Source organism: Equus caballus, chromosome 4, assembly GCF_041296265.1.
Source record: "Equus caballus isolate H_3958 breed thoroughbred chromosome 4, TB-T2T, whole genome shotgun sequence".
NCBI lineage: Eukaryota > Metazoa > Chordata > Mammalia > Perissodactyla > Equidae > Equus > Equus caballus.
In genome coordinates this window covers 113,509,713-113,533,520 of record NC_091687.1, presented here as the reverse complement: position 1 = coordinate 113,533,520, position 23,808 = coordinate 113,509,713, and the positions used below count along the sequence as shown (strand labels likewise).

Genomic DNA, 23,808 nt, shown 5'->3' with positions numbered 1-23,808 from the left:
GGGCGGGCACTGCGGCCCCCGACCCACCTGTGCGCACCCCTCACCGCCTCTCCTGGCTGCGGAAGAGGGGAACAGGCAGCGCGGTGGGAGGGGAGAGGAGGGAGAGGCGGGGCGTGGGAGGAGCGGGAGCAGGGGAGGAAGGGGGTCACCGGGAGGAGGGGGGACCCGGTCGGGAGAAGGAGGGGGCGGGGCCGGGCCGCGGGGGGCGGAGCGGGGGGCGGGGGCCCCGGCGGCGGCAGCTGCGGGCGCGCGGCGCGGGGGCGGGGCGGGGGGCGAGGGGGGAGCGCGGTGCTGCGCTCGGGCGGGCGGCCGGTCGGCGAGCGGAGCCGGGATGAGGACGCCCGCGCTTCTGCCGCGCGCGCTGCTGACCTGCTGCTGGCTGCTCGCCCCGGTGAGTGCGCCCGGGACCCCCGCTCCCTGACCGTGGATCCATGTTTCCCCCAGAGGGGAGCGCCCCGTGCGCCGGGCTGCACTTCCCTCCCGAGTCCCGGCACAGGGCTGGCCAGGGGCGCGGGGCGGGGTGGCGCGGGGCTGGGGATGCCGAGCTGGCCAGGGGCGCGAGGCGGGGGCGCGGGGCTAACCAGGGGCGCGGGCCAGGGGCGCGGGGTCGGGGGCGCGGGGCTGGCGAGAGGCGCGGGCCGGGGGCGCAGTGCTGGCCCAGAGTGCTCCAGAGAAGGAATAGGGTCCCCGGGGGCGTTCCGGACCCTCCCCAGCGGAGCCGAAGCACCGCGCTCCGCGCCAGCCGAAGTCAGCCTTCGGTGGGAGATGCACGCGCCGTCTCCCCGGCACCGACTGCCCCGGATTTGCTGGGCAGGATGCTTTACTTCCCCGGGGCTGTCAGAGAGGAGCTGGATCCCCCGCCTCCAGGGATCGCGCCGGCGAGGCCCGCGGGTCCCGGGGCGCCCACCTGCGCAGGCTTCCCGCTTCTGGGAAATGGGTTTGCTTCGTCATTAACGGCTTCTCCTTCCGCTCCTGGCGCTTGTCACTAGTTTCCCTGTGTTTTAGTGTGTGTCAGGGGCAGACGCAATGTGGCGAAAGAAAGTTTCCTTTTGGAAGTATTCCGCTTTGATTTTTCTACCATTATTTAAAAGCACCGAAGGAAATTACATACCGAAGAGAAGCTGGTTAAATGAGGGCATTAATAGATTATTTAGTTCCCAAGAATTCTTCCTTTTATTTGAAGACCTTTTAGAAACAAGTTCGAACCTTATTTCTTGCTTCCTTCCTCGCGGACTGAAGACTGTTGTGTGTGTGCACGTCGTATTGTGTGTGTGCACGTCGTATTGTGTGTGTGCATGTCCAGCCAACATCGCAGGCTCTGTTGATTCATCTCCCCTGAAGGTTGTGCAGCTGAGGACGGAGCTATCTGGGGAAAGCAGTAATTGCTGAGGCTGTCTCCTCCGTGTGGGGGCGGGGGGGGGGGCTGGGGGGGGGAGGCATAAGCCTGCCGCCCTCCTTGTGTCCTGTAAAGGTTCTCCTCCCTCGGAGGAGGGCTGTGAGAATAAGAACCTTGCTACTAATTGCAATGCTTTGGAAGAGCTAGTTTGTTAAAAGTACCGGAAATTATTGTGGTTAATGCTGCTTTAATTTCTAAGATGTCCCAAAATAAGTCATCGCTCTGCATATTCCAAGAATGTCAGGTATTATAGTGTCTTTTAATACCTTAACAAAAATTTATTTTTCTTTTTAAGTCAATATGATTTCCCTGATTCTGAAATCTAAACCATTGGCTTGTTTTTCCCATAGAAAAATATAGCCTGCTTGAAACCAGGATCTTCTGCAGTTGGAGGTTGTCCAGTAATAAGCTAGGGGAAGAAAAAAAAAGCTTTAGATCTTTTTTAAAATGAGGGTAAATGTGATGAAAGTATACAGCATTACGTTTCTTCTCTTAATTCTGTTAGGAAATTCTATTCCTGGTTAGAATTCTAATTGACCTATTTCAATAGTAGGATAATTAAACATAGATGGTCATAATATAGCCAAGAGTATGATTCTTTTTAGTAAAAGTAAAATTTTCTTCAGACACAGGAGGGGGTGCACCTCCAACCTACCATGTATTTGGGGGGTGCCAATACAAAAAGAGAATGTTGGACCTTTGTAAAAATAGAGATCAGAGACTATTATCTTCTAAGACTGAAACACGTGGTTTTGTCTTTGCACACACAGACAGACAATATTAACCACTGTTTGTGTCACATCTTTAGTTCCTGTGACAGATCCGATGTGAACTCACCCATCCCTTGTTTAGTGGAAGCCACAGTGATGGGCTCTCCCCAAATTCTTCTCCTTGTTTACCCCTCGAATCTTTTTGAAAAGCTCCTTCACACCAGAGTCTAAGGCTGGGTTTGCACGATGACCTGCAGCCTCTCACCCTGGGGCTGTCCTGTTGGGGCTCCTGGCAGTGACGAGGGCAGAGACTGTCCCTGGAGGATGAGCCGGCTCTAGGGTGGCTGGCGTGCCATCCTTAAGAATGGTCTTAGGAACAAACATGTATTTACTCTAATTAAATCGAAGCCTATGAAATGGAGGACTCCAGTATTGAAAGATGATTGGATTAAAGAGCTCTATTGCCGCCAAATTAGTGCTAGCAACATGCAGTGTATTACGTTAGTAAGTTTGTTTTCCGTGCAAAAAAAAATATATCCTATTAGGTTTCATATTTGTTGTATAACTCCTTTACAAAGTAAATAGTGGAGGTTTTTTTTTTAATAACCATGCCAGAAATATGAAGGTGATTCTTTTAAATGAGTGTTAATTTGGAAGTGGTTTAGAACTGTGAGATTTTGGGGGTTTTGTAGAACTTTTGCTTGACTTCCTTCTTCTGTTGGGATTTTTTAGTTATTTCTGTTTTTTTAAATCTTGACCAGGTGAACAGCATTCACCCAGAATGCCGATTTCATCTGGAAATACAGGAGGAAGAAACAAAGTGTGCAGAGCTTCTAAGGGCCGAATCAGAGAAATACAAAGGTGAGGTGGGGAGCTGATGACTAGGACTGTGCCCGGGGACTCAGAGACCCCACAGGCCCTCTGGAATGGGTGTTTCTGGTCACCTGCATCTTCGGGAAAAAGGGAAAAGGTCCGTTTCCACTGTTTTTTCATGAACTCTGGTAAAACTCAGAGAGCATGGTGGTGTTGGGCCAAGGGAGAGCTTCATGTAAACCTTTCAGAAGAAAGCCTTGATCCTTAACAGTAGCAGTTTCCGTGGTTTGAGATAATACACCAGTTACTAATTTCATGGCGTTGTTATGCTTTGCAAAAGCAACTTCATTTCCACGAAGTGAGTATTTATCTAATTTCTTGCATTTTAAAGTGAGTTACATCACAGATGATTTCGGTCCTCTTAAGAACCGTGGGAACTTGTCAGAAATCAAACAGGAAAATGAAACTCATGTTTTCCTGCAGACAGATCTTTGTGACTGCAGCGAAGTGGCTGATTTTATTTTCTCCAGGTCGAGAAGGAGTGCCAGGACAGCAGGCACTCCACCTGGGCACATTCACATGCCTATAAACTCACAAGGTTCTGGTATGACACCCAGAGGACAACAGGAGCAGAACCCTTTTGCCCTTCAGCTTTCTTTTTCTCTGTTCTGTGTTATTATTTTATCCTCTTCAAGAACAAATTAAAATCAAAATATGACTATGTGTCAAAACAGTGTAGTGTCCCGCAGGGGACCCCAGACCCTCAGTCACAGATGTGGGCTCTGCTTTGGACCAGCACTGCCCAATAGAAATAGACCTTGAGCCACATAAGAATTTGAATTTTCTAGTAGCCACATTAAAATAAGTAAAAAGAAACATGCGAGATATTTTATTTATCCAAATATATCTGAACCATTATCATTTCAACTGTAACTGATATAAGATACTGATGAGAAATTTTACTCTTTTTTTTGTATACTAAGTGTTAGAAACCCAGAGTGTATTTTGCACTTACAGTGCATCACGATTTGGACCCGCCATGTTTCAAGTGCTCACAGGTGGCCAGTGGCTCCTGCACTGGACTGACGCTAAAACTGGCATCCTGTGCCCCTTCCTGTCCCCTCTGGAGCCTCCACTTCCGCAGCTGAAAAGTGAGGTCTCTGGCTCCAGGATTCCTTCCAGCCTTAAAGATCTGTGATTCTGCGGGGCACACATGGCCCTGGGGCCCACATCTTCCAAATGGTCTGGTTGATCTCTGTCCAGAGGAAGGCAAATGAAGTAGCTCCACAGCAGACGTGGACTGGATGTCCGTCCCATGCAAAGCCATGTGCTGACCATTAGCCACTACAGGGATGGATGAGACATGGGTCCTGCCAACCAGGGCCTCGTGACAAAACAGTCGTCATGGTCACTGACGTCCATTCCCTTCAGTGAAAATTAAGAAATTTAGGAAAAGTAAGTGTTGAGTGGAGATGGTCTACAGCCTTTAGAAGCATCTCGTTAGTGGCCAGTGAGCCCAGGTCCTGTCAGCACATCCCAGCAGCCCACTGGCGAGGCCTCCTGCATGGAGTGGGGCGGGCAGGAGTGCCATCTGCTGCATCCTCAGTTGCTGACCTCGGCCTCTGTCCGAAGACCCGGGGATGGGAACTCCACCTCCTCACGCCATGTTGGACAGTCATGCTGCTGATGGGTCCTGAGGCTGCCTGAGGATGGTGTCCACTCGCGGGCATTAATTTGCCTCCTGGAGCAGCAGTGAACAGAAGTGCTCCTTCCCAGGAGTGCGTCTTCCAGCATTTAAAGGGTGTTCGTAAGCGCTGCCTTCTATTCCAATTCCTGCATCCGTCTTCAGGACGCACGCACGTCCCAGGCCCTCTGCCACAAGCTCTGGACGCACAGGCACTCCCGAAATGGTGGAGGGAGGAGAGCTGTACCATTGGTGTTGCTGACGCAGGGTCGTAATGGAAAGCAGACCAAGTCGCAGTCGGTTTTATCATTGTTTTATCATTGTTGGTAAATTCTCTACAGACCGTGCACCTCTCCCCTGTGGACACCTCGGCTGGCAACTGCTCCCCTCCCCTTGCCTCTCCCAGAAATGATGTTTTAGGGAAAAGCTCCTAAAATACTGTTTTAGTGTTTCTTTCTTGTCACTCTTGACTTCCTGCTTTCATCAGGAACATTTTGTTAACAAACAGAAGACTGGCCCCGTTCCAGTGGGCAGCAGGGAGCTCTTAAGTTTTGAAATGTGGAATGTGGCCAGGACTTTCCCTCGGAGGAAGTCCCCTCACACTTGGTCAGGGGGTGGCTGACAGTGATGGAGCATCTGTAAGTTTGTGCCAGTGACTCACCTTGACAGATGCGGGACGAAGGGAAGCAGGACTAGTTCAGGGAGGCTAAGTTCTCTGCCGTTGTGAAACAGAATGTTGTGATCCACAGTCAGGCCTTTTTTGTATAAAAGATTCTTTTTTACTGGTTGGCTCACATAGATGGAGCATGGCCTTAATTAGTTCAAAACAATGTCATTTTAGTTTTACTCTATTCCACAGGCACAGGTTTGACCCCTAATCCCTGGCCAGCCATTCAGGAGGACAAGCCATTGGCCACAGGGGGAGCTGATGGCCAGGCAGGGATGACACGCTGGCAGAGGGGGTGGGGGGGTGGGGGGGGGGGAATGGGGCAGGGGCAGCTGCTCCTCACAAGCCTGGGTTGTCGCTGTGAGGAAATGCAGGCACTGAATTCTCAGCTTCCTATTTTCAGAGAACATCAGAAATGCAAAGTTGATGTAAAATATTCCAGTTTCTTAAAAGTTTGCAACTAGTGCTTAAAAAAACTTCTGTGGGAGCCAGGCAGACCTCCTGTGTGGCAGATATTGCCTGGGAATGGCCAGGCGGCTCTCAACTCTCAACGTGGTGGCTGGATGCAAGCCTGACCCAACCGTTGGAGACACCTCATGGAGCAGAGATGCGTCAGGACATTTTAAATATTCACTGGGAGCTCTTGTTCCTCCTGCCTTGATTCAGAGTCTCTCAGAGGTGGTCTGTGTGTCGCCCACGTCAGATGTGCTAGGTGGCAGTATCTAAGGGCAGAGTCTGTGAAAATCACCGAGTTCACCTCGGCCTCAGCTCAATCAGAATTAGGTAGCTTTAGACAAAGGCCACCAGACGTGGCCCTTGTTTGGAGCGGTGGAAAAAGAGATGACTCAGTGTTCTTGCGAGGACAGGTATCAGTCCTTGGACATTTTCTCATATCAAGGACTCTCCCTATTAACATTAGCTCTATAGCAAAAATATCTGCATCTGGCTCGCCCCACCTTTGTGACTTGCAGGAAGAGCTGGCTAACAGGCCCTTGAGCGAAAATGTGACGGTAGCTTAGGCCTGGCCACCCGTCAGCTTTCTGTAAAGAGGGACAACTTGTGTTCTAAATTCCTTTTTTCCTTTTTACTCTTCGAAATATGCATGGCTTGAATGCCAAGGATATAAATAGTAATAAGTTACCAGAATAAAGATGCGTAGATGAGATGACACAGCCAGTGTGCAGAGGGAAGGCCTTCTAACTGGATGGGGAGAGCACGTCGGCAGTGGACGTCTGCTTCTTGAGGTGAGAAGTGAGAAGAGACATCAAGGGTCTGCAGTAGCCACTTTTAGATTCTGTAGGATTAAGAAACTGATGTGAAAGAGCACCAGAAACAGGACAAAACTGGTTTTCAGTTCTAGTGAGGTAATTTGTGTAAGTCTCACGAGGAATTCTTGTTATTCCTTGTTGAGTCTAAAACAAACACAAACCAACCAGCCAACACATAAGTCCATACAGAAAGCGATTTCAAGTGTAAACCCCTTTAAAGGATTCACTTTGTAAGAGGGAAAAGCTCGGGAGGTACTTAGAGCTTTGTGACTTGATATTGATTTGTTGCTGAGACTAACTTAATCCTGCCAATATGCATATGAGGCACTCTGCGGCCACAGATGCCTAAAAATATAGCTAAGACGCAGCCCTGTTCCCAGCGTATGGCCCGCGCTGACCCGTAGGTGGGAGGGAATGAGTCAGCCATCCCAGGCTTTGCCCAGTCTTCCTGCGTATGCACAGGTTTGGTAGGAACTTTCATGTGACTTTGTATCATTTATGCCCAGATCTGGAGAGGATGTGGCCTGTACTTGGGAGGTGCAGACGTGGGACCTGTGTCTTCTTGGTGGTTCCATGCTCCAAGTCGTGCTGTTACGCTGTGTGGCTGAAATGGCTGTGATGGCGAATGTCAGTTTTGGACTGGGGCCATGGGAGGTGCCAGACTGAAAACCTGATATTTTTTGACTTTTTTTTAACAAAGGCTTCTGGACTGATTTTGATCAACTTATGAAGAGCTGTGACGGGTTTGGATTGTTCCCCCACTTGTGCTTGCAAGTTAGCATGCCACAGCTTCAGGTGCCTGCAGGAGACACGAGACCCTGGTCAGAGACAGACGTCATTGCACCTGGCACAGCAGGTGTCGTGGCTCCCTTTTCTTGAGTCCCACAGGAGCCGTGGGAGCAGCCACATAGATGCACTGCCCACGGTCGGTTTGTATCATAGCTGAGGAGCCCCCAGTGTCACAAGGAAGCTGCTGATGCTCCTGCCCAACCTTTGCTACAGAGAAAGATGCTACCTCAGTTATCGAGGTCAGCCAAGAGGGAGGCACGGAGCGCACTGTTGCTCACATCCCCCAGCTTGGTGTTGTCTCTCCCGGTCAGCACGTGAGCTGCTGAGGAGCGGCCACCGTGGTCGCACGTTCCCATCCTTCACAGACGCATGAGGAAGGCGCACGAACAGACCACTCTGTGTCATGTTCACACGGCTCTGAATGTCGGGAAGCCCAGGCACAGCCCAGGGATAGGCCGCTGCCCTTTGACATCAGCGTGATGCTGGAGACCTCCTAAAGGTGGCCCGTTTCTGCCCTTTTAATTTTCTCTCTGATGTAGTAGTCTTTGTTCTGGTCCGCACTTCTCTTCGGGCTGACGAGGTAAACAGCCTGGTCTGTTTTTCCCTTAGGATTGGATCTTTTCTTTTTTGACTGAGTTTCTTTTAATTTCTAAAGTCTTTAAGATCAGCTACTCACCTTGGATATTTAAATAATAATCATGTATTGGTTTGAATTTTAAAGTAACAGCTGTAAATTTATTTTTTACAGGAAATAAATCTCACTGAAAAAACTTCTACCCTGAGTGAAGTCTTTGTCTAGACTCGTAAAGGAATGGCACACCAGAAATCAGCTGCTGGCCACAGGGCCTCTGCCTGGAGTTGCTGCGGTCGGGGGATGAGGGGCGTTCGCTCCTTCCTCGGGTTCTGTCATTCGCTGCTGTTTCAGCACGTTTTTACTGAGCATATGCTGGGTGGGAGGGGTGATGAGAGACTGGGAGGCACGGTCTCCCCTCTGGGACCCGAATCAAGTCCCCGTGCATTGGGATGAGCAGGACTAACAGGGCTTGGAGCCTCTGGATTTCTGAGGGGAAACCAGAGAACGGGAACTTGCAGGAACATCAGTCTACTTGGAAGCAGACACTGACAGTGATGGAAAAATGACCAAGGACTGACTTCATCTTTACTCAGAGAAGAGGCAGAAGAAAGGTGGGAGGGAAAACTACCAAGAAAACGGCAGCTTTCTGATCGTAAGCTAATCGGTGATCGATTGGCACTTGGGAAATTTCCTGTAAACCTTCCACAGGCGTCCCTGCTGTTCCGTGACCTTTGTGTTTGTTTCCCTCTGCCACGTGCGTCCTGTGCTCGGCCTGGAATGGACTGACTCCACCCAGCCCACCCGGTTCCCGCCCACAGCTGACGGCGCCCCTCCCCACAGGCTGAGCCCGGCGCCCCATCCCATTCCCCTCCCGTTGCTTCTGTCGCGACAGTGGACACGAGCCCTCTTGTCCGTCAGGCATGGGATCCCTTCCCGGCGTTCCTCAGCCTCCTGCACCAAGGCGTCTGCTGGAGGGACCCTTCCTGTATGGCCCTGGTAAATCCAAGGAGCAGACGGCACCCCGGTGCCCGGGCAGAGGGAAGGCCCTGCACATGCCCTGCCCCAAGAGGCTGTACACATCCAGTCTCAGGACAGGGCAGGAGACGTCCACCTGGCAGCCGTCGGGGGAGGCCTGGCCTTGATGCTGGAGGTGGTGATCAGGTAACCCATCTCACTAGGCAGCCAAGCGCAGAAAAGTGAGGCACCTCCCAGGAGCCTCGTCCAGAGGGCAGAGCCAGCCTGGGCTCCAAGTCGGACGTCTTTTCACGAGACCACGTCTGGTGTCTCGGGAGATGGAGACTGTGTGTTGGAAGGGGGTTCTCTCTTTAATGTTCGCTTCAAAGGGCAGGAGGCTCCTTCGAGTATCCCAGTGTCGCCAGCTGAGGTTGCATCTTGCCCTCCTGCACACTCATGTTGGTTGTTTGTGCTGTCATCCCGAGCGACCCGGTGGAGAAGGACTCCGTCAGCTGCTGAGCCTGGTGAGGCCAGCGTTCTCCTCTGTCCTGCAGTGGTGGCTGTGACGGTTCGGGCAGCTCTGTGGTCTGGTGGTTCCACTCCTGGTGGGGCTCGCTCAGTCCTCTGTCTTTGTGTGTGTGAACAGAGGCCCAGCAGAAGTAACCGAGGTTTATCTGCAGGTGGCGATCACACAGGCAGGCCCAGAGCTCCCTGACATCTGCGCCACTTTCACCGTGGTGCTTCCTGTGACCTGCAGTTGGCAGGGCTCCCCCGCCTGAGAATTAGCACTTGCAAAGGCTCCTTTTCTCCATCCTAGGGAAGTGTTAATACGGCTTTCCACCTAATCTGTGACTTCTTCGCAGCTCCTTCCTTCCCTGCGGGGGCAGGAAAGAGGTCTGTCTGAGTTGACACCAAGGGTGAGGCCAGGCCACCTGGCTGGGCCCTGCCCGCTGGCCCCCAGTGACAAGGACAGCACGGTCATCCTAGGTTCCTCCAGCGAGCACCTACACTGTGCGCCCGCGAGGCCCTGGGCTAGGTGCTCTGGACACTGAAAGGCAGACTCGAGATGATCTCCTGCCAGAACACGCCGTGGGGGTTCGTTCGGGGGAGACAGAGGGAGGATTTCCACATGGGCCGGGGGGCTGGCTTTGTTCCAGAGCCTGGAGATGGTAGGATTTGACGTGTGGTGAGGTGGGAGCAGCACATGTCAGCCACGCAAAGCAGCCTGAGTGCGGCCACGGGAGGAGGGGAGCTGGGCAGGCTGGGTGGTGGACACAGGACGAGCAGTTTGAGGACAGCAGAGTTCCCCCACGGCCTGGAGAGCTGGGACCTGAGGGGGCAACTGAGGAATTCTGAAAAGGGGGGTGTTTCTGTGTGAGCTGCGTGTCAGGAAGGCTCATGGAGCAGACGCTTCTGAGATGCTACCCTAAGGAGATGATGAAGATGTTGGTTGTGGACAGCGACTGGAAAGCGTCATTTCAACGATGGTGGAGCCAGAAGCCTAGCTGCAGGGTGATGAAGACTGGCAAGTCCCTGTGGCTGGAGAGGGTGGGCAGGCTACTCCAGAAACGAAGAGAAAGAAGACAGCACAGGAGCAGCTAAGAGGCGGGAAAAGTGCGTTAGGGTGGGGACTGTTGCGCGTGTGCTGGAGCAGAAGGGCAGGGTGTTACAAGACTGGAGAGCCGGCAAGTGGGACCGTTTTGGGCAGAAGGTACTGAGGCAGGAGGAAGACTGACTGAGGGGCGGCCTGTAGGTTGGCCCTGGAAGGAAGAGGAGGGGAGGGAGGGAGGCAGGGGAGGCATGTGGAAGGCTGAGCACCAAAGGGCCGGGCACAAGGACCCTTGGGAGGTTCTGCTCCTGGGGTGCATGGGGGCTGGTGAGGTCGCTAGGACTGTGACCCCGGACACTGACTTGTGGACATTCTAGGGGTGCCAGGCAGCTATGCCACACCAGTCCCCTCATCCTGCAGACCTTGGACATAGCCACATCTCCCACCAAGCCTGGGAGGGTGGCCCCTGTGGTCTCACAGGCAGGAGCTGTAGATGCCTGTGGCCTGGAGAGCAGGGCGGGCGTTTCTGCACTTGCCTGGTTCTCACACTCAAGCGACACTCAGCCATGCGTCTGCTGATGATTTATCAGCCAGGTCATGACACTGGTAGATGTATGTGCTGGGACCGTCCCGGGAAGTCACCCAAGTCTCCGTCGTAAATCAGTGGGAGATTATCCTGGGAATGACGTGGCAGGACTCCCCACGCGCTGCGTCCCTGCCTCAGCCTGAGCCTGGCTTTCTGCAAAGCGTCGCTCGGCTCTGCCGCCTGGAGTTGGTGCGGCACCAACAGCGTCCCACGTCGTCCCAGATGTTGGAGGGAAGGTTTTCAAGAACTTTTAACGTGTAAGGAAACAGAGGCTGTTCATAAAAGATAATAACAGCAAACATCTCAAAGGGTGAGAGGACAAGCGTTTTGCACACAATTTTGCACACTCCCCAGTTTTCCTAAAGTGACGCTTTTTTGGGACCTCACTCAGGTTCCCGTGTCAGTGCGGTGTTGGAGGAGGAGGCGTGAGAACACTGCTCCTGTCTGTGAGGGGTTTCGTGAGTTCCTGGGCAGCAAGGGTAGCTGGGGGCCCAGACCACAGGCCTGACGTCAGAGGACATTTGGACTTTCGGGGTTTATTGGATTCAGGGTGTTTTTTGAATGTATAGGTTCACACTGGATCTCTGTGTTTCTTTGAAAAACCCTTTTGTTCGGTTAACAGCTTTGGTTAATTCTGGGTTTGAAGTCTTGGTTTAATGTCAGTTCAAGTCCCAGGATATGACTCCCACGCACGGAATCTGCCGGAACCACTGCGCCCAAAATAACACTTTGCTACTTCCGGATTCAAAATTCTGAAGTGAGCCCATTTCAAAGCACTGTCCAGGGCGAAGTCCCGCAAGTGGTGTCTCCCAGGCCTGAGTGTGTAGTTCACCTCCAGGCTGCTGAGGGCGGATTATTCAAGACCCTGATCAGGCAGAATACGGAGGCATCCTGGAGTTGTCCCGGTGAAATGTTCTCTGCAGCACGCTCACTGAGTTTGCAGTCCCAGCTCTGCCGCAGGGCCCAGGCTCCCCCTGTGCAATATCTGGGTGTCTTGTGCAGTGACCCGAGGAGGCAGCGTGGTCCTGGGACCTCGGCCTCCGCCTACTTAGCTGTTTCTCTCGGGGCCTGAAGGCTTGACCTGCTGTGTGGACTCGTTTATGAGCCAGGGGGCGCTGAGGAGCCGGTCCCCAAGCTAGGCCTTTGTTGGCATGGTTGACGTTTTCCGCAGCAGGAAGCGCTCGTGGTCAGGGCCCCCCTGGTCCAGGTCACTCCATGGGTAGAGCAGCCTTGGGGCATAGTCGATGCTCAGTAAACGTCTGTTGAAGAATGAATACTGATCAGTGCAGGTTCCAGGCTGGCACAGCTGCAGTTCTGCAAGATGTGTGAAGTCACGAGGAAGCGCACTTGTCGCTGCGACAGGGTATTGTTTTGTTCTGTCTCGGGGGCAGTCAGCTTATCACACGGGAGCATGTCCTGTTTCATTGTCTTTCAAGTGGTTCCTCCAGCTCCTGACGATGGCCACCCTTCCCCATGTGGTCATCTTCGCCTGCACTGGCCGTCTCTGAGGTTCCAGAGCACAGGCTTTTTGTTAGTTCTGACAGGACGTTATTGGGATATTTCCCCTCAAGCGGCTCCTTCCCACTCTGTTCCTGCCAAAAGTGGTTCTCTTCATCATCCCTGATTGCACCATTTCTAAAGCGGCATGTGGCACTGTGCCCAGCTTAGCGAATGCCTGGATGTGGCTTTCCTTGTCTCACTGGCAAATGTTTCAAGGACAAACGATGTGGATATGCACCTTAGAACAGCAGGAGGAGGACCCTTCATTTAGCAGAATTTGATCACCACCGTTAGTGTCCAGATTACCAGGGATCCTACAGGACTTAGCATGACTGGATATTTGTAACCAGCCGCCTGAAGCAGCAGCATCAGAGATGTCCAAAGGGGAAACCAAGACCGAGGGGCTGCCAGGAAAATCTGGGAGCAGGAAGTGTGGGCCAGTGTTTCGGGGTCTCCATAACCAGTGAGAGGTTTATGGGTGATGGTGTCCGCGGTCCACAGGGCTGGGCACTGGGACCCTCCCGGCATCACAACCATGTCCTGCAAGGCTTTGTCGGCCTCACCCGGAGCCTTGTTTACAGTAGACACTAAGACAAAGAGTCCTGGAATGCAGCTTCTGCAAAGCCGTGTTTTTGTACCACTGCTCCTAGCAGCTGCTCAGGGTATAACTTCCATCTCTCTGCCCCGTGCATCCTGAACTCACGGAGCAGAGACCCTGGGGTCCCTCCTGTGTGGTGTGGTCAGCGAAGGCCACTGGGAAAGGATGCCTGAGCATCCGGGAGTGGCAGTATTTTCAGGGGTGGTCTCCGAGCAGAAAGCCAAAGCAAGGTAGTATGAGAATGTTGCTAAATTGCTCCCAGTGAAGGTCTATTCTCCTTATAACAGGGCACAATTGGAAATATTGGCCACATTACCAAGGCTCTGACTAGAATGTTACATTTAAAGAAGATGTACATAGACTCAGAAATGACCAGACAGCTTGAAGGAACTGCCTGGAAAAATCAGCCTAGTACCTTGCTTACAAGTTTTCAGCAAAGCAATCTTAAAAAAGAGCTTGTATGATCAATCACTATTTTTGCTGAATTTATATAAATAATCAGGCCAAGTTTAATACAAACAAATTAGTTTTACTATGATTATCTTTAATAAAGATGGGATTAACTGGAGAGAAAAATTATGCTTGCCCCTTTGTAGATATTAAATTCTAATCCTATTAACTGTCTTTAAGGTTTTGTTATACCTATAAGCCAGACTGGATTCTGAATTCTTCTAGTGCCCTTAAATATCTGGCTACAATACTCCAAACTGACACTTACAATTTTACTGCCCCTGAAATCTCCTTGGAAGGGACTCTCTACCCAGATGGCAGCCTAGCTTCAGGGACTTGAGTCTTGGGTGCACACCTCACAGCTAAGGAAGGCTCCACCTGACATCTAGTCCTATGCAAACACTGGAGACCTCCAAGTCAAATGGACTAGGAAGAGATGCAGCCGACATCTCAGGCACACGGCTTTCCCAAGATGACCAGACCAGACCTGTACACCCTCATCCCACTGTTGTTTCTTACTTTATTTTCTCCCTACCTTTCCTGGAAGGACAGTGTCCTTGTTCACATTTCCCAGTCTCTTGTGAAAGGGAGAAACCTCTCTGATTGCTGGATTTGCCATCAGAAATCTTGGTCTGTCCAAGGCAGTAATGACCCCTTACTGCATCCAGTAAGTAATTTGACTGGGATTCTGGATGCTGTTGTTTGTCTAAATTGATCTGGTCCACTTTACTGAATGAGGGTCCTGGGCCCACCTAAACTCATTCCTTGCTTTGATTAACCCAGCCTTGGAAGGGGAAAACAAAATATTTTGAATATTTTGTGAAAAATGTTGTGGGGCCATTGATGTAAGTTTAATCATTTGTATATTTCTTAACATGTCCACGTATTTAAGCAACCTCTCGGTATGTAACAACATAGAATCTGAGCCTTGATTATATAATGCGAACGCCTCTGTGCTGGTGAATGAGTGAATAGTACTTATGAGGGAGCCTTATGTACAGTCCCTGGTTGTACTTTCATATGTGGAGGTTTTGGTAATGGCCTTTGTGCTTGGGCAACTCATTGCCTTGACAGCAGGAGAACACAAGGGCAGTGTGCCTTTGGGGTATTCACGTCCTATCTCTCTACGTAACCAAACAGAGGCCTCTCACTGGTCTGTTACATTAAGCCACTATAATCATTTTAAACGATAACTTCCAGAAGGTGTACGTGACTCTGGGTTTACGTCCATAGGAAGAGCTTTCTTCCCATGGATTGGAGTGAGTGTCAATGAACAAGTGATCAGGAATCTCTCCATGACTCTAGAAGAGTTGGCTGACTCCACAGCCAAAGCAATTTCAGCTCAGCAACAGTCACTTAACTCATTGACCAAGGCAGTCTTGGCTAATCATGTAACCCTTGATTACCTCCTCGCTGAGCAAGGAGGTGTCTGTGCAATGGTGAACGCCTCCTGTTGCCCATGGACAAATGCCTCTGGGGAAGTAGAAACCAGTTACATAAGGTTAGAGAGCAAGCACTGTGGCCTCAACCAATTTCACCTGACAACCCACTGTCTTTTGATTTGTTCAGCTGGTACCTTCAGGTCTGGGCTCCTGGGTTAGAACCATCTGCAAACTGGGTTTGTTGTATTGCTCTTAATCTTACTCTGTATACTTGTTCTGAAGTTCTATACCTACTGCCTGTCGAACCTCTGTAAAAATGACATGCCCAGTGAGGTGATGCTGGCTCAGCACTTGATCTCCAGTGCCTACGACCTTGGAGAAACATAGATTTTAGATGGGAAATGCCTGAGAGTTCTCCCTCCTAACTTCCTTCTTACTCAAATGTGGCCTAAATGGTTTCCAACCACTGTGCACCTTCCCTCCAATGTGGGACACAACAACCAGGAAAGGTCCTTCCTGGCACTGAGGGACAAGACCACCATGTGCAGAGAACCCGACTGTTGATCAGAGATGCTTTCAGACAAGACCATTATGTATAGAGACCCTTGTCTGTTGATTAGAGATGCTTTCGGAGAAAGATCTTGACCAAAGGGGAAAATGTGGAAATTAATAAGAGAAACCTTAACTAAATTGCAATCAGGGAGGCCTGAGGGGAGCTCTCACCCCCATGGCACATTGTCAGCTACACCACATAGGAAGCGGTGGACACTTGCATCCCCAACAGGAAGTAAAAGGCGTCAGCTCAGCCAATGAGAAAAGCTGCAGCTCAGCCAATGAGAAACCCCGCAGCCCAGCCAATGAGAAATGCCACAGCTCAGCCAATGAGAAGCTGTTGACCCTTGAACCATGCCTCTCCCCCAGTGGACTTTCCTTTAGGACAGCCCCTCCCTCTCCCCCTTTTCTCTATAAAAGCAGCTCCCTCCTTTGTCCTCTGGATTTGCCTGTGGGTCGCCATAGCATGGATGTCCTGAGTTGCAGTTCTTTTGGCTATTTCCTGTTAAACTTGTTTTGAGGGTAAAATAACTGGAAAATTTGCTTTTTAAGTTGACACACCTTAGTGCCAGAAAGTTTTGTTTCTTGCTTTCTTGTCCCACTCACCTGTTCCTGCACCCCTTCCCCACATGCCATCTGGAACAGTATCATTCTGACGATGAAGTCTTCTGATGCTGGTCTGTCTGGTGCTCTCCTCGTAGGCAGCGCGGTGGTGGCTGAGTCCCCTCCTTCTGTGGTGGCCGCTGACTCTCAGTGCTCACTGCTCCCTGTACGTGCCTGGGAAGTGCACTTCTGTCACACTGTGCAGGTGAGGACGGTGAAGTCCATCTTCAAGCGTCAGGCCCACCAGAGTTTCCCAAGCTGTTCCACTGCTGAGCTGTCTCTCTCTGTGAGCTGATATTTGTAGGAGGCTGGATTTCTCTCGTGGTGGAACGTGGATAGATGAGAATACAGCCAGTGCCTGCAGTGCCCCAGGGACCCCAGATGGAGAGGGCAGAAGGAATGCATCGGTGTCTGTGGTCCTGGTCACAGCCTTGTCTGAAACATAGGCCCTGGTGTTTTCTGTGAGAGTGCCCATAGACTCTTCCCTTTGTCCACACATGTAAGTGTGGAGGGATTTATTTCCATCACATGAGATTTAAGGAGGAACCTGGACTCAGATACATGCGTTTGGCTTCCTGTCCAGGGCTTTTATCACAAAATATCTTAAACATGGAAGACTGAAGTGAGCATGTCACCACAGGTCCCCAAGCGCAGGACCGATAGCAGGTCCTGGGAGATCAGAGAACGCCAGTGGGAAACAGCGGCCTTCTAGGGAGAGAGCAGTGACAATGACATCCAGTTCTGGTCCTGCTCTGCTCTTCATCCTGGGGCAAGTGTATTCACTCTGTGAGCCATGTTTCCCCACCACAGAGTGTGGGGGTTGTGGCTGTGAGGATGAAATACAGTATTTGTAAAAGCTTTTTCCTGAAGTGTAGCAGCTAACTGGTAAGATTCACATGTGATTTTCTTGAAAATTAATTGATGTTTATATCATTGAAATAATGAGAAAATAAATCCAAAACTGGAAACAACACATGCACTGTCACCTGTGAGACGTGTGACTTGCCTGGGGACATTCTGGAGAGAGAATTGTTCTTCAGGGACAGGGGGATTAGGTTCCTTTTAACTGTGGCAGATTCCTCCCTGTTTGGTGAGATTCTCCCATCCACGAGGGGATCTCAGGCAGGTTGCATCACAGCTGTCTTCCTCAGAGTCCCGTCCTCCATGCCACGTGTTTCCACTATATTGATGGGAGCGTGTTCTAATAGCAGCCCTCCTAACCCTGTTCACCAGCGTCTACGTGTGCTCCAGTGAAGGTCGAGAAAGGTCCTCAGGCCGCACCGTCCATGAGACCAGCTGATCAGAACCACTGTGTCTAGAATACTGTTTTCAGGAGATGATGCTGCCTTTCAAAGGAAAACTGAGGAAGCCACCACCGTCAGTTCACCTTGGGCTCCTGCAACTTTCTTTCCCCTTGGAACTCAGCGCCTTGGCCAGGCTCCTGGTGAGGGATCTCTCTGCCTGCCCGGCACCTCCTGGCAGCCTCTGGGAGACTTTGCCGAGTCACAACACAGCGATGCCTCCTAATCTGCTACCTCCCCCACGACTTAATTAAAGAGTGTGTAAGTTGATGAAATACAAAAAAAAAAAGCATCGTCTCTAGGAAAACTAATTTGTATGCTTTGGAAAGATGGAAAAAGTGAGTTGCTGATTAGCTATAGCGTTAGAGATGAGAATGACAACTGGGGTTCATTGCTGGAAATCTAGCTTTGCAAGAGTCTGAGTCCACCTTCAATACTCTGAAATTTGAAATCATAGAGGGCAGGTTGGGGAAATGATTTATGCAAGAAAAATGGTGAGAAGCCCAATCGAGAAGCCCATACTCAAAGGAGAGGTTTTGGCTGTTATGTTCAAAGTTAAAGTAATACACACACATTTCTGTGTTTTAAATTAATATGTGATGATCAGGCATTTTTTTTCTGGTCCTCTACCATACTTTCGATTCACCAAGCTACTAACCATCACTTTGGATAAAAGAGCTTCTTCACCTCCTTGTTGGTAGGTTTTGAAAGACAAGATTTGTGCGTTAACTGAAATATACATTTTCACAAAAAAATTACCACTTATATTTATTCATAAAATATTTCAGATGGTTTATATTGGGCATTTTTAGCTGAAAAAGCGTGACACAGGGAAACTCATCTGTCAGTTCTAGTTTATCCTCAGCATTAGTATATATACAATAATGATGGGTTTTATTATTTTCTCTTTGCTTTAAGCTTCTTGATAATTTATGAGTGGCCTGTTAATTTTATATTTTGTTTGTTTGTTTTAACTACAGCTCTAGGATGGCGCTGTCCAATAGAGCTTTCTGTGACAGTGGAAATGTTCTATGTCTGAGCTGTGCTACAATAACCACAAGCCATACGTGGCTACTGAGCATGTGAAATGTGGCCACTACAACTGAGGGACTGAATTTTTAATTGTATTTAATTTTAATTGATTTAGATTTAAATTTAAATGGCCACATGTGGCTAACGGTTGCCATATTGGAAAGTACATTTCTAAGATTTTTTCTCTTCTTTGTGCCGGTGTACACCACTTGATTCATTTTCTTTCATCTATTGGTTTAACTAAAACTTCTAACATTGTTGTGACAATGTGACAGCATTGTATCCAGCCAGGCTCCCGATTTTGGTTGTATACTCTGTTTAACCATTTCTAATACTTGCTATTTTTAATAAAGGGCCTTTGTTATCTTAAGGCCGTCTCGTTATTACTTTGAGTTTTTTAGAATTAGGAATGGTTGCTGCATTTCGTCAAGTAGCTTTTCAGAGTCTATTGATATGAACAAAATTTTCCTCTTCTTAGACTAACCCTTGATTTTATTGTCACCGTCTCAAATATCTAGGCTGCTATGAATGTGACACAAAAATAAACTTTCACCCAGGCCCTGACTGCCACAGCCATGTGTCTTAGACGATCTGGGCTCTTTACAACTTTCCAGACAAGCCTCTCCTCTGAGTTTAACATCTTTGCTCACGCTGTCCTCCATGGAGAGTGGCCCCTCCTTGTCAGCTTCTGTCCGTCCTCCAGTTGGGCCTCCAGCAGAGTCACCTCACAGTTGTTGGTTTACATTATTATGAGCACAGCTGACCATATAACAATCAACTTTTCCTTTCTTGTACAACTTTGTGCTTTTCCTGGAACAGGAAGTGCCTCATTTTTCTGTTGCTTAGTTTTCTATACATCTACCAATAATTAGGCATCAAGCTTTGTACCAGAACAACGACAACAGCACACTCAAGACAGTCAGACACATGAGGAAATCACAAGTGTTATTTTTTCCTTAGCGTCGCTGCTCCTGGACCCTCCATCCTCCGGTCCCACTGGGCCTGGTTTGGGGCCTCCTGTGGGTCCTGTTCCACTTAGGTGACGTAAGCCTCACTTCCGGTAAAACCCAGCAGGGCAAGAAAGGCTGGAGGTCTCAATGGTCAGAATTCAAACTTGACGTGATTCTCTCGAATCTCGTGACCCGTGTCTGGTATCCCGGCGCCCAGCACCCGTCCAGTGGGCAAGCATCGCCTGTGTCTTGCTCCCTGCCCTCCCGCAGGCTGTGCTGCAGCCCCCTCTGCTCTGCCTCATTGTTTAACACACACATATGCGCCCTGTCATCAAAGTTTTATTGACATCTCTTGGTGCTGCTCTTTCAAGTTTCTTGACTCATTTTTGTGATATTTGGGAAGAGGAGAGAAGCTCATATATCGCTGATCGGCGGGCGTTGCTCTCAGACTCATTGCATATGTAAAGGCCTAAGTACCAGCCTGCCCCCACCCCCCCATCCACACACAACCCTGGGCCCTGCCCACTCCTCTTCACCCTGGACTGCGGGTGGAAGGTCAGTTAATCTCTGCCATTGGGTCGTCAAGCGCCTCGAGTTTGTGCTCGTCCTCTGAAGTTTCTGCACGTGGAGTTCAGTAAATGAGGAAAGAAAGGAAAGGCTAACCAGCGATTGGAGGAAGCTCAGTCAGACTCGAGGAACTTGAGTCAAATCCTACTGCCATGTGAAGGTTGCCCGAAGCGAACCCACGGATGTAATCTCTCTATTAAGGTGTCGTTATTAAGCAGAAATTTTTTGTTTTTCTGGTGGACAGTTGAACCTTCAAAATAATCAGCAACCAAACTGTCAGGATTTATCTTCAGTAACTGCGCCACTTCACAGGGCTGGAGGTGCTTTGCCATCTCTTGGTTTTTCTCTGGTGACCTGGACACCCTCACTTTCCTCCCGTTGCTGACTCTCCGTCGGGAACCTGGCCCTGGCGTGTTCATCTGAGCCTCGGTGGCGTCCCTCTCTCTCTGGAGCCGGAGTCAGAAGGCACTCAGCGTGCGAGCTTAGTACTTTAAACAGCATCACCATCATGTCCCCACAGCCTCATACAGAGCTACTCGCTCCCTGGTCCCTCAGCCTGGCACGTAGCCGGACTTCCCAGGGGTGCCTTTGTTCTTGATGACATGTTCTGAATATTTTTTTTTAAAGCAACATTTTCTTTAAATATAGTATGAATTTATGTACTTATTTAATCATTAGTACATAATTCAATTTTTAGAATGAATATATTTTCACTTTAAAAACATTTAGAAAGTATTTTCATCTGCAAAACTTAGTTTTTCAGAGGCATCTGTATTCTTGAAAGTAAAACACTCCCATGTTCAGACAAAAAGTGTATATTCTGCGTTGACACATTCCTGCGGTTACTGTGCGGGTCTGGACGGCCAGAGAGCAGACCTGCTGTTTGTTTTCACCTGGGCACATTGCTCCTCCAATGCTGAAGTTTGAATACATTATAGCATTTTAGAGGTCACAAAACGTAGTAGAAATACCGTGGGCTTGTAGTAAAAAGCCCTGATTTCGAGTGTGGATTCCACCCTGGTGTGCGTGACCTTGAGAGATTGCTGCACTGTCTGAACCTGAGTCCTTCCAGTCTGCGGGGTGATGGGTGGAGTATCGCGTGGTTTGCCGAGTGGTGGTTACTGAGACCGAGTAAGAGATCTGGAAAGTGTTTTAAGCTGTAACATTATGCACATTGAGTGGTTTGATAGCCCCATGAGGGTAACCTAAGACCTCATCACAAATATGTCATCTTGACTGCTGTAATCAACTAAGTCTTATCAAGTGTTTAAACTTGCAAATTATCCTGGAGGTTGACTTCCCTAAAAGCACAAATGGCATTCGTCCAGGGGACTCTAAGCCTCCAAGACTCGCAAAAATACCCAGTAGTGCCCATTTTATCACACTGGGGGACACACATCAGAGGAAGAAAGTAATGATTCTATTAAACTTGAGGGTGTGCAGTGCACATTGGATTATTCAAATGCTCTCTGCTGCAGACCTGATCATTTCTCTAAAGCTGATTAAAATGCACACAGAGCTAAGTACATTCTCAGTAACATTGTTGGTGCAGGTTTGTTTCACAGAAAAATAATTTGCAAGATAACTGTCTGCTGAATGGGCTTTCTATTTGCAAAGCTTTCAACACACGTCCTGTCCACTGAGGCTTCCGTCCCTTCATCCTCTCTCTCCCTTCCAGCCTGCAGTGGAGTCTGGGACAACCTGACGTGCTGGCGCCCTGCGGATGTTGGCGAGACGGTCACAGTGCCCTGTCCAAAGGTGTTCAGCAATTTTTACAGCAAACCAGGTACAGTCTGTCTGTGTGGTTTCTGGGTCCTGCACAGGGTTTGCATCTGAGGGGCCGGCTTCCCCATGTGCGCATCAGTTTACTGAGGCAGGTGCAGCTGTGCCAGCTTGTGGGCGTTGGTTTTAGGGAGCAGGACGAAAAGCTTCCTCCCCCTCTTTCTTACCTTCCTCTCACCGCCCATCCTCTCTCACCTCCCCATCTTCTCTCTCACCTCCCTGTCCTCTCTCACTTCCAATCCTCTCTCTCACCTCCCATTCTCTCTCACCTCCCCGTCCTCTCTCACCTTCCCATCCTCTCTCACCTCCCATCCTCTCTCTCACCTCCCATCCTCTCTCTCACCTCCCATTCTCTCTCTCACCTCCCATCCTCTCTCTCACCTCCCTGTCCTCTCTCACCTCCCTGGACCCTGCACATTGCTACCTGAGGTGTCTCCTGGAAGCTCACCTCCCACCTGTGCCTTCAGGTGTCTCCGAGGCGTGTGAAGCCGGGCGCTGTGGGGGAATCTTGACTTTATAGTGTTTTCTTTAGATTAGTGGTTGCCTATAAGAAGTGAGGAATGGCCGGCTCAGTGCCCACTCATGGCCCCATCCACAGAGCTCGGGTGAGGTGCCAGGACTGGGCCAGTGCAGACTGGGTGGCAGGCGTGCAGTGCAGATGAGGGGCTGACTGTCAGGATTGAAACGGGGCCCTCGCTTATTAGCTGTGTGACTTTGGGCAAGGGTCCAGCTTCTATTTTTTTTTTTTTGAGGAAGATTAGCCCTGAGCTAACTGCTGTCTTTTTGCTGAGGAAGACTGGCCCTGAGCTAACATCCGTGCCCATCTTCCTCTACTTTATATGTGGGACGCCTACCACAGCATGGTTTGCCATGTCCTAACCCGGGATCTGAACCAGCGAGCCCTGGGTCGCTGAAGCAGAATGAGCGAACTTAACTGCTGTGCCACCAGGCTGGCCCCAGGGTCCTGCTTCTTTAAGCCTCAGGATGCTGTACAGTGGGATCATCAAAGGCCTCCTCAGTGGCTGTCAGGGTTAAATGAGTTGATACGAATGTGGAGTCTGGCACAAGCCTGGCTCACGGGTGGGGCTTGGTGAGGGTACATGGCTGCTCCTCCAGTGACTCTCATCCTGACTCTGGCGGGCAGACCGCTGTCTCCTGTGGGCCTCGGTCTCCTGCTCTGTGAATTGGGGCTGTGGGCCCCGTCTCTCAGGAGCCGTGCTGTCACTGGCCACTGTGGGCCCTGCCCTCTGGGAGCTGGAGTCAGAGGGACTCGTGGGTGACGGTGTGGAGAGAGGCTGGCAGGGCCGGCCCAGGCAATGTTTCCAGTGGCTTTGCGGAGGCCACCCCACCCACATCCTTTCCACTGGACCGGGGTCTGTGGTCTCCCGCCTCTGCCCACACAGCGCGCCCAGAATTGCTTGTGCCGTCACCACCTCGGTGTGAGTGCTCTGCACTTGATTTCCTCTCAAACCATCAAATTGATCAAAACAAGTGAACAGGTGGGCTGCCTTGGTGTGGAAGAAGTAAGGGGCTTTTGAGTCAGAAGAACTCTCTGCCGCTCAGTCGTTACAGACCCTGGGGCACCCACTGAACCCCAGACCGTCCTCTTCCCATCTGTAGGTGGGGGACAGCAACGCCTGCCAAGCCTGCCTCAAGGTCGCCCTCAAAATAAAAAGACGTCACGTGAGCAAAACATTAGCTAAATCTGAAGGCTCTCAGCCCACAAGTCACAGAAGCTGGGGGGCGGGCGGCTGCCCAGGGAGACAGTGGGGCCCGTCCCCGCGGTGCTGACGGCAGGAGGCGCCTTCCCAGGTCTGAGCCTCCCAGAGCCACCAGCAGGCTCCAGGCGTGACACAGGCCACCAGTGCAGCCTCTTGTCGTCCCTCGCCCCTCAGCGCCTACAGAGACCGTCCCCTTGCTCTGTGTGGTCGTCTACAAAGGACACCTCCTAAATGGAGGGAACGTTGCCTCCCTGAGTTTAGCAGACAGGGCCAGGTTAGTTGGGAGCCAACAATGGGATTATAAGGTCAGAACTGCCTTTATTTCATGAAATTTAAACTTACATCCAGTATCTTTTCCTCCAACCTCCGTGACCAAGTGG

At 50.5% G+C, this 23,808-nt stretch overlaps 1 protein-coding gene across 2 annotated transcripts in view; it reads left to right on the top strand.

Moving 5' to 3' along the window:
* The first annotated feature begins 269 nt into the window (after nt 1-269).
* The window catches only part of VIPR2 (vasoactive intestinal peptide receptor 2), a 71,575-nt gene continuing 48,036 nt past the window's right edge, over nt 270-23,808 (top strand). For both annotated transcript variants that reach the window (XM_023640134.2, XM_023640132.2), the window contains exons 1-3: nt 270-391; nt 2,868-2,967; nt 21,604-21,711. In XM_023640134.2, coding sequence (XP_023495902.1) covers nt 332-391; nt 2,868-2,967; nt 21,604-21,711 — 268 coding nt within the window. In that variant the 5' untranslated portion in view covers nt 270-331. The remainder of the gene's footprint in view (nt 392-2,867; nt 2,968-21,603; nt 21,712-23,808) is intronic.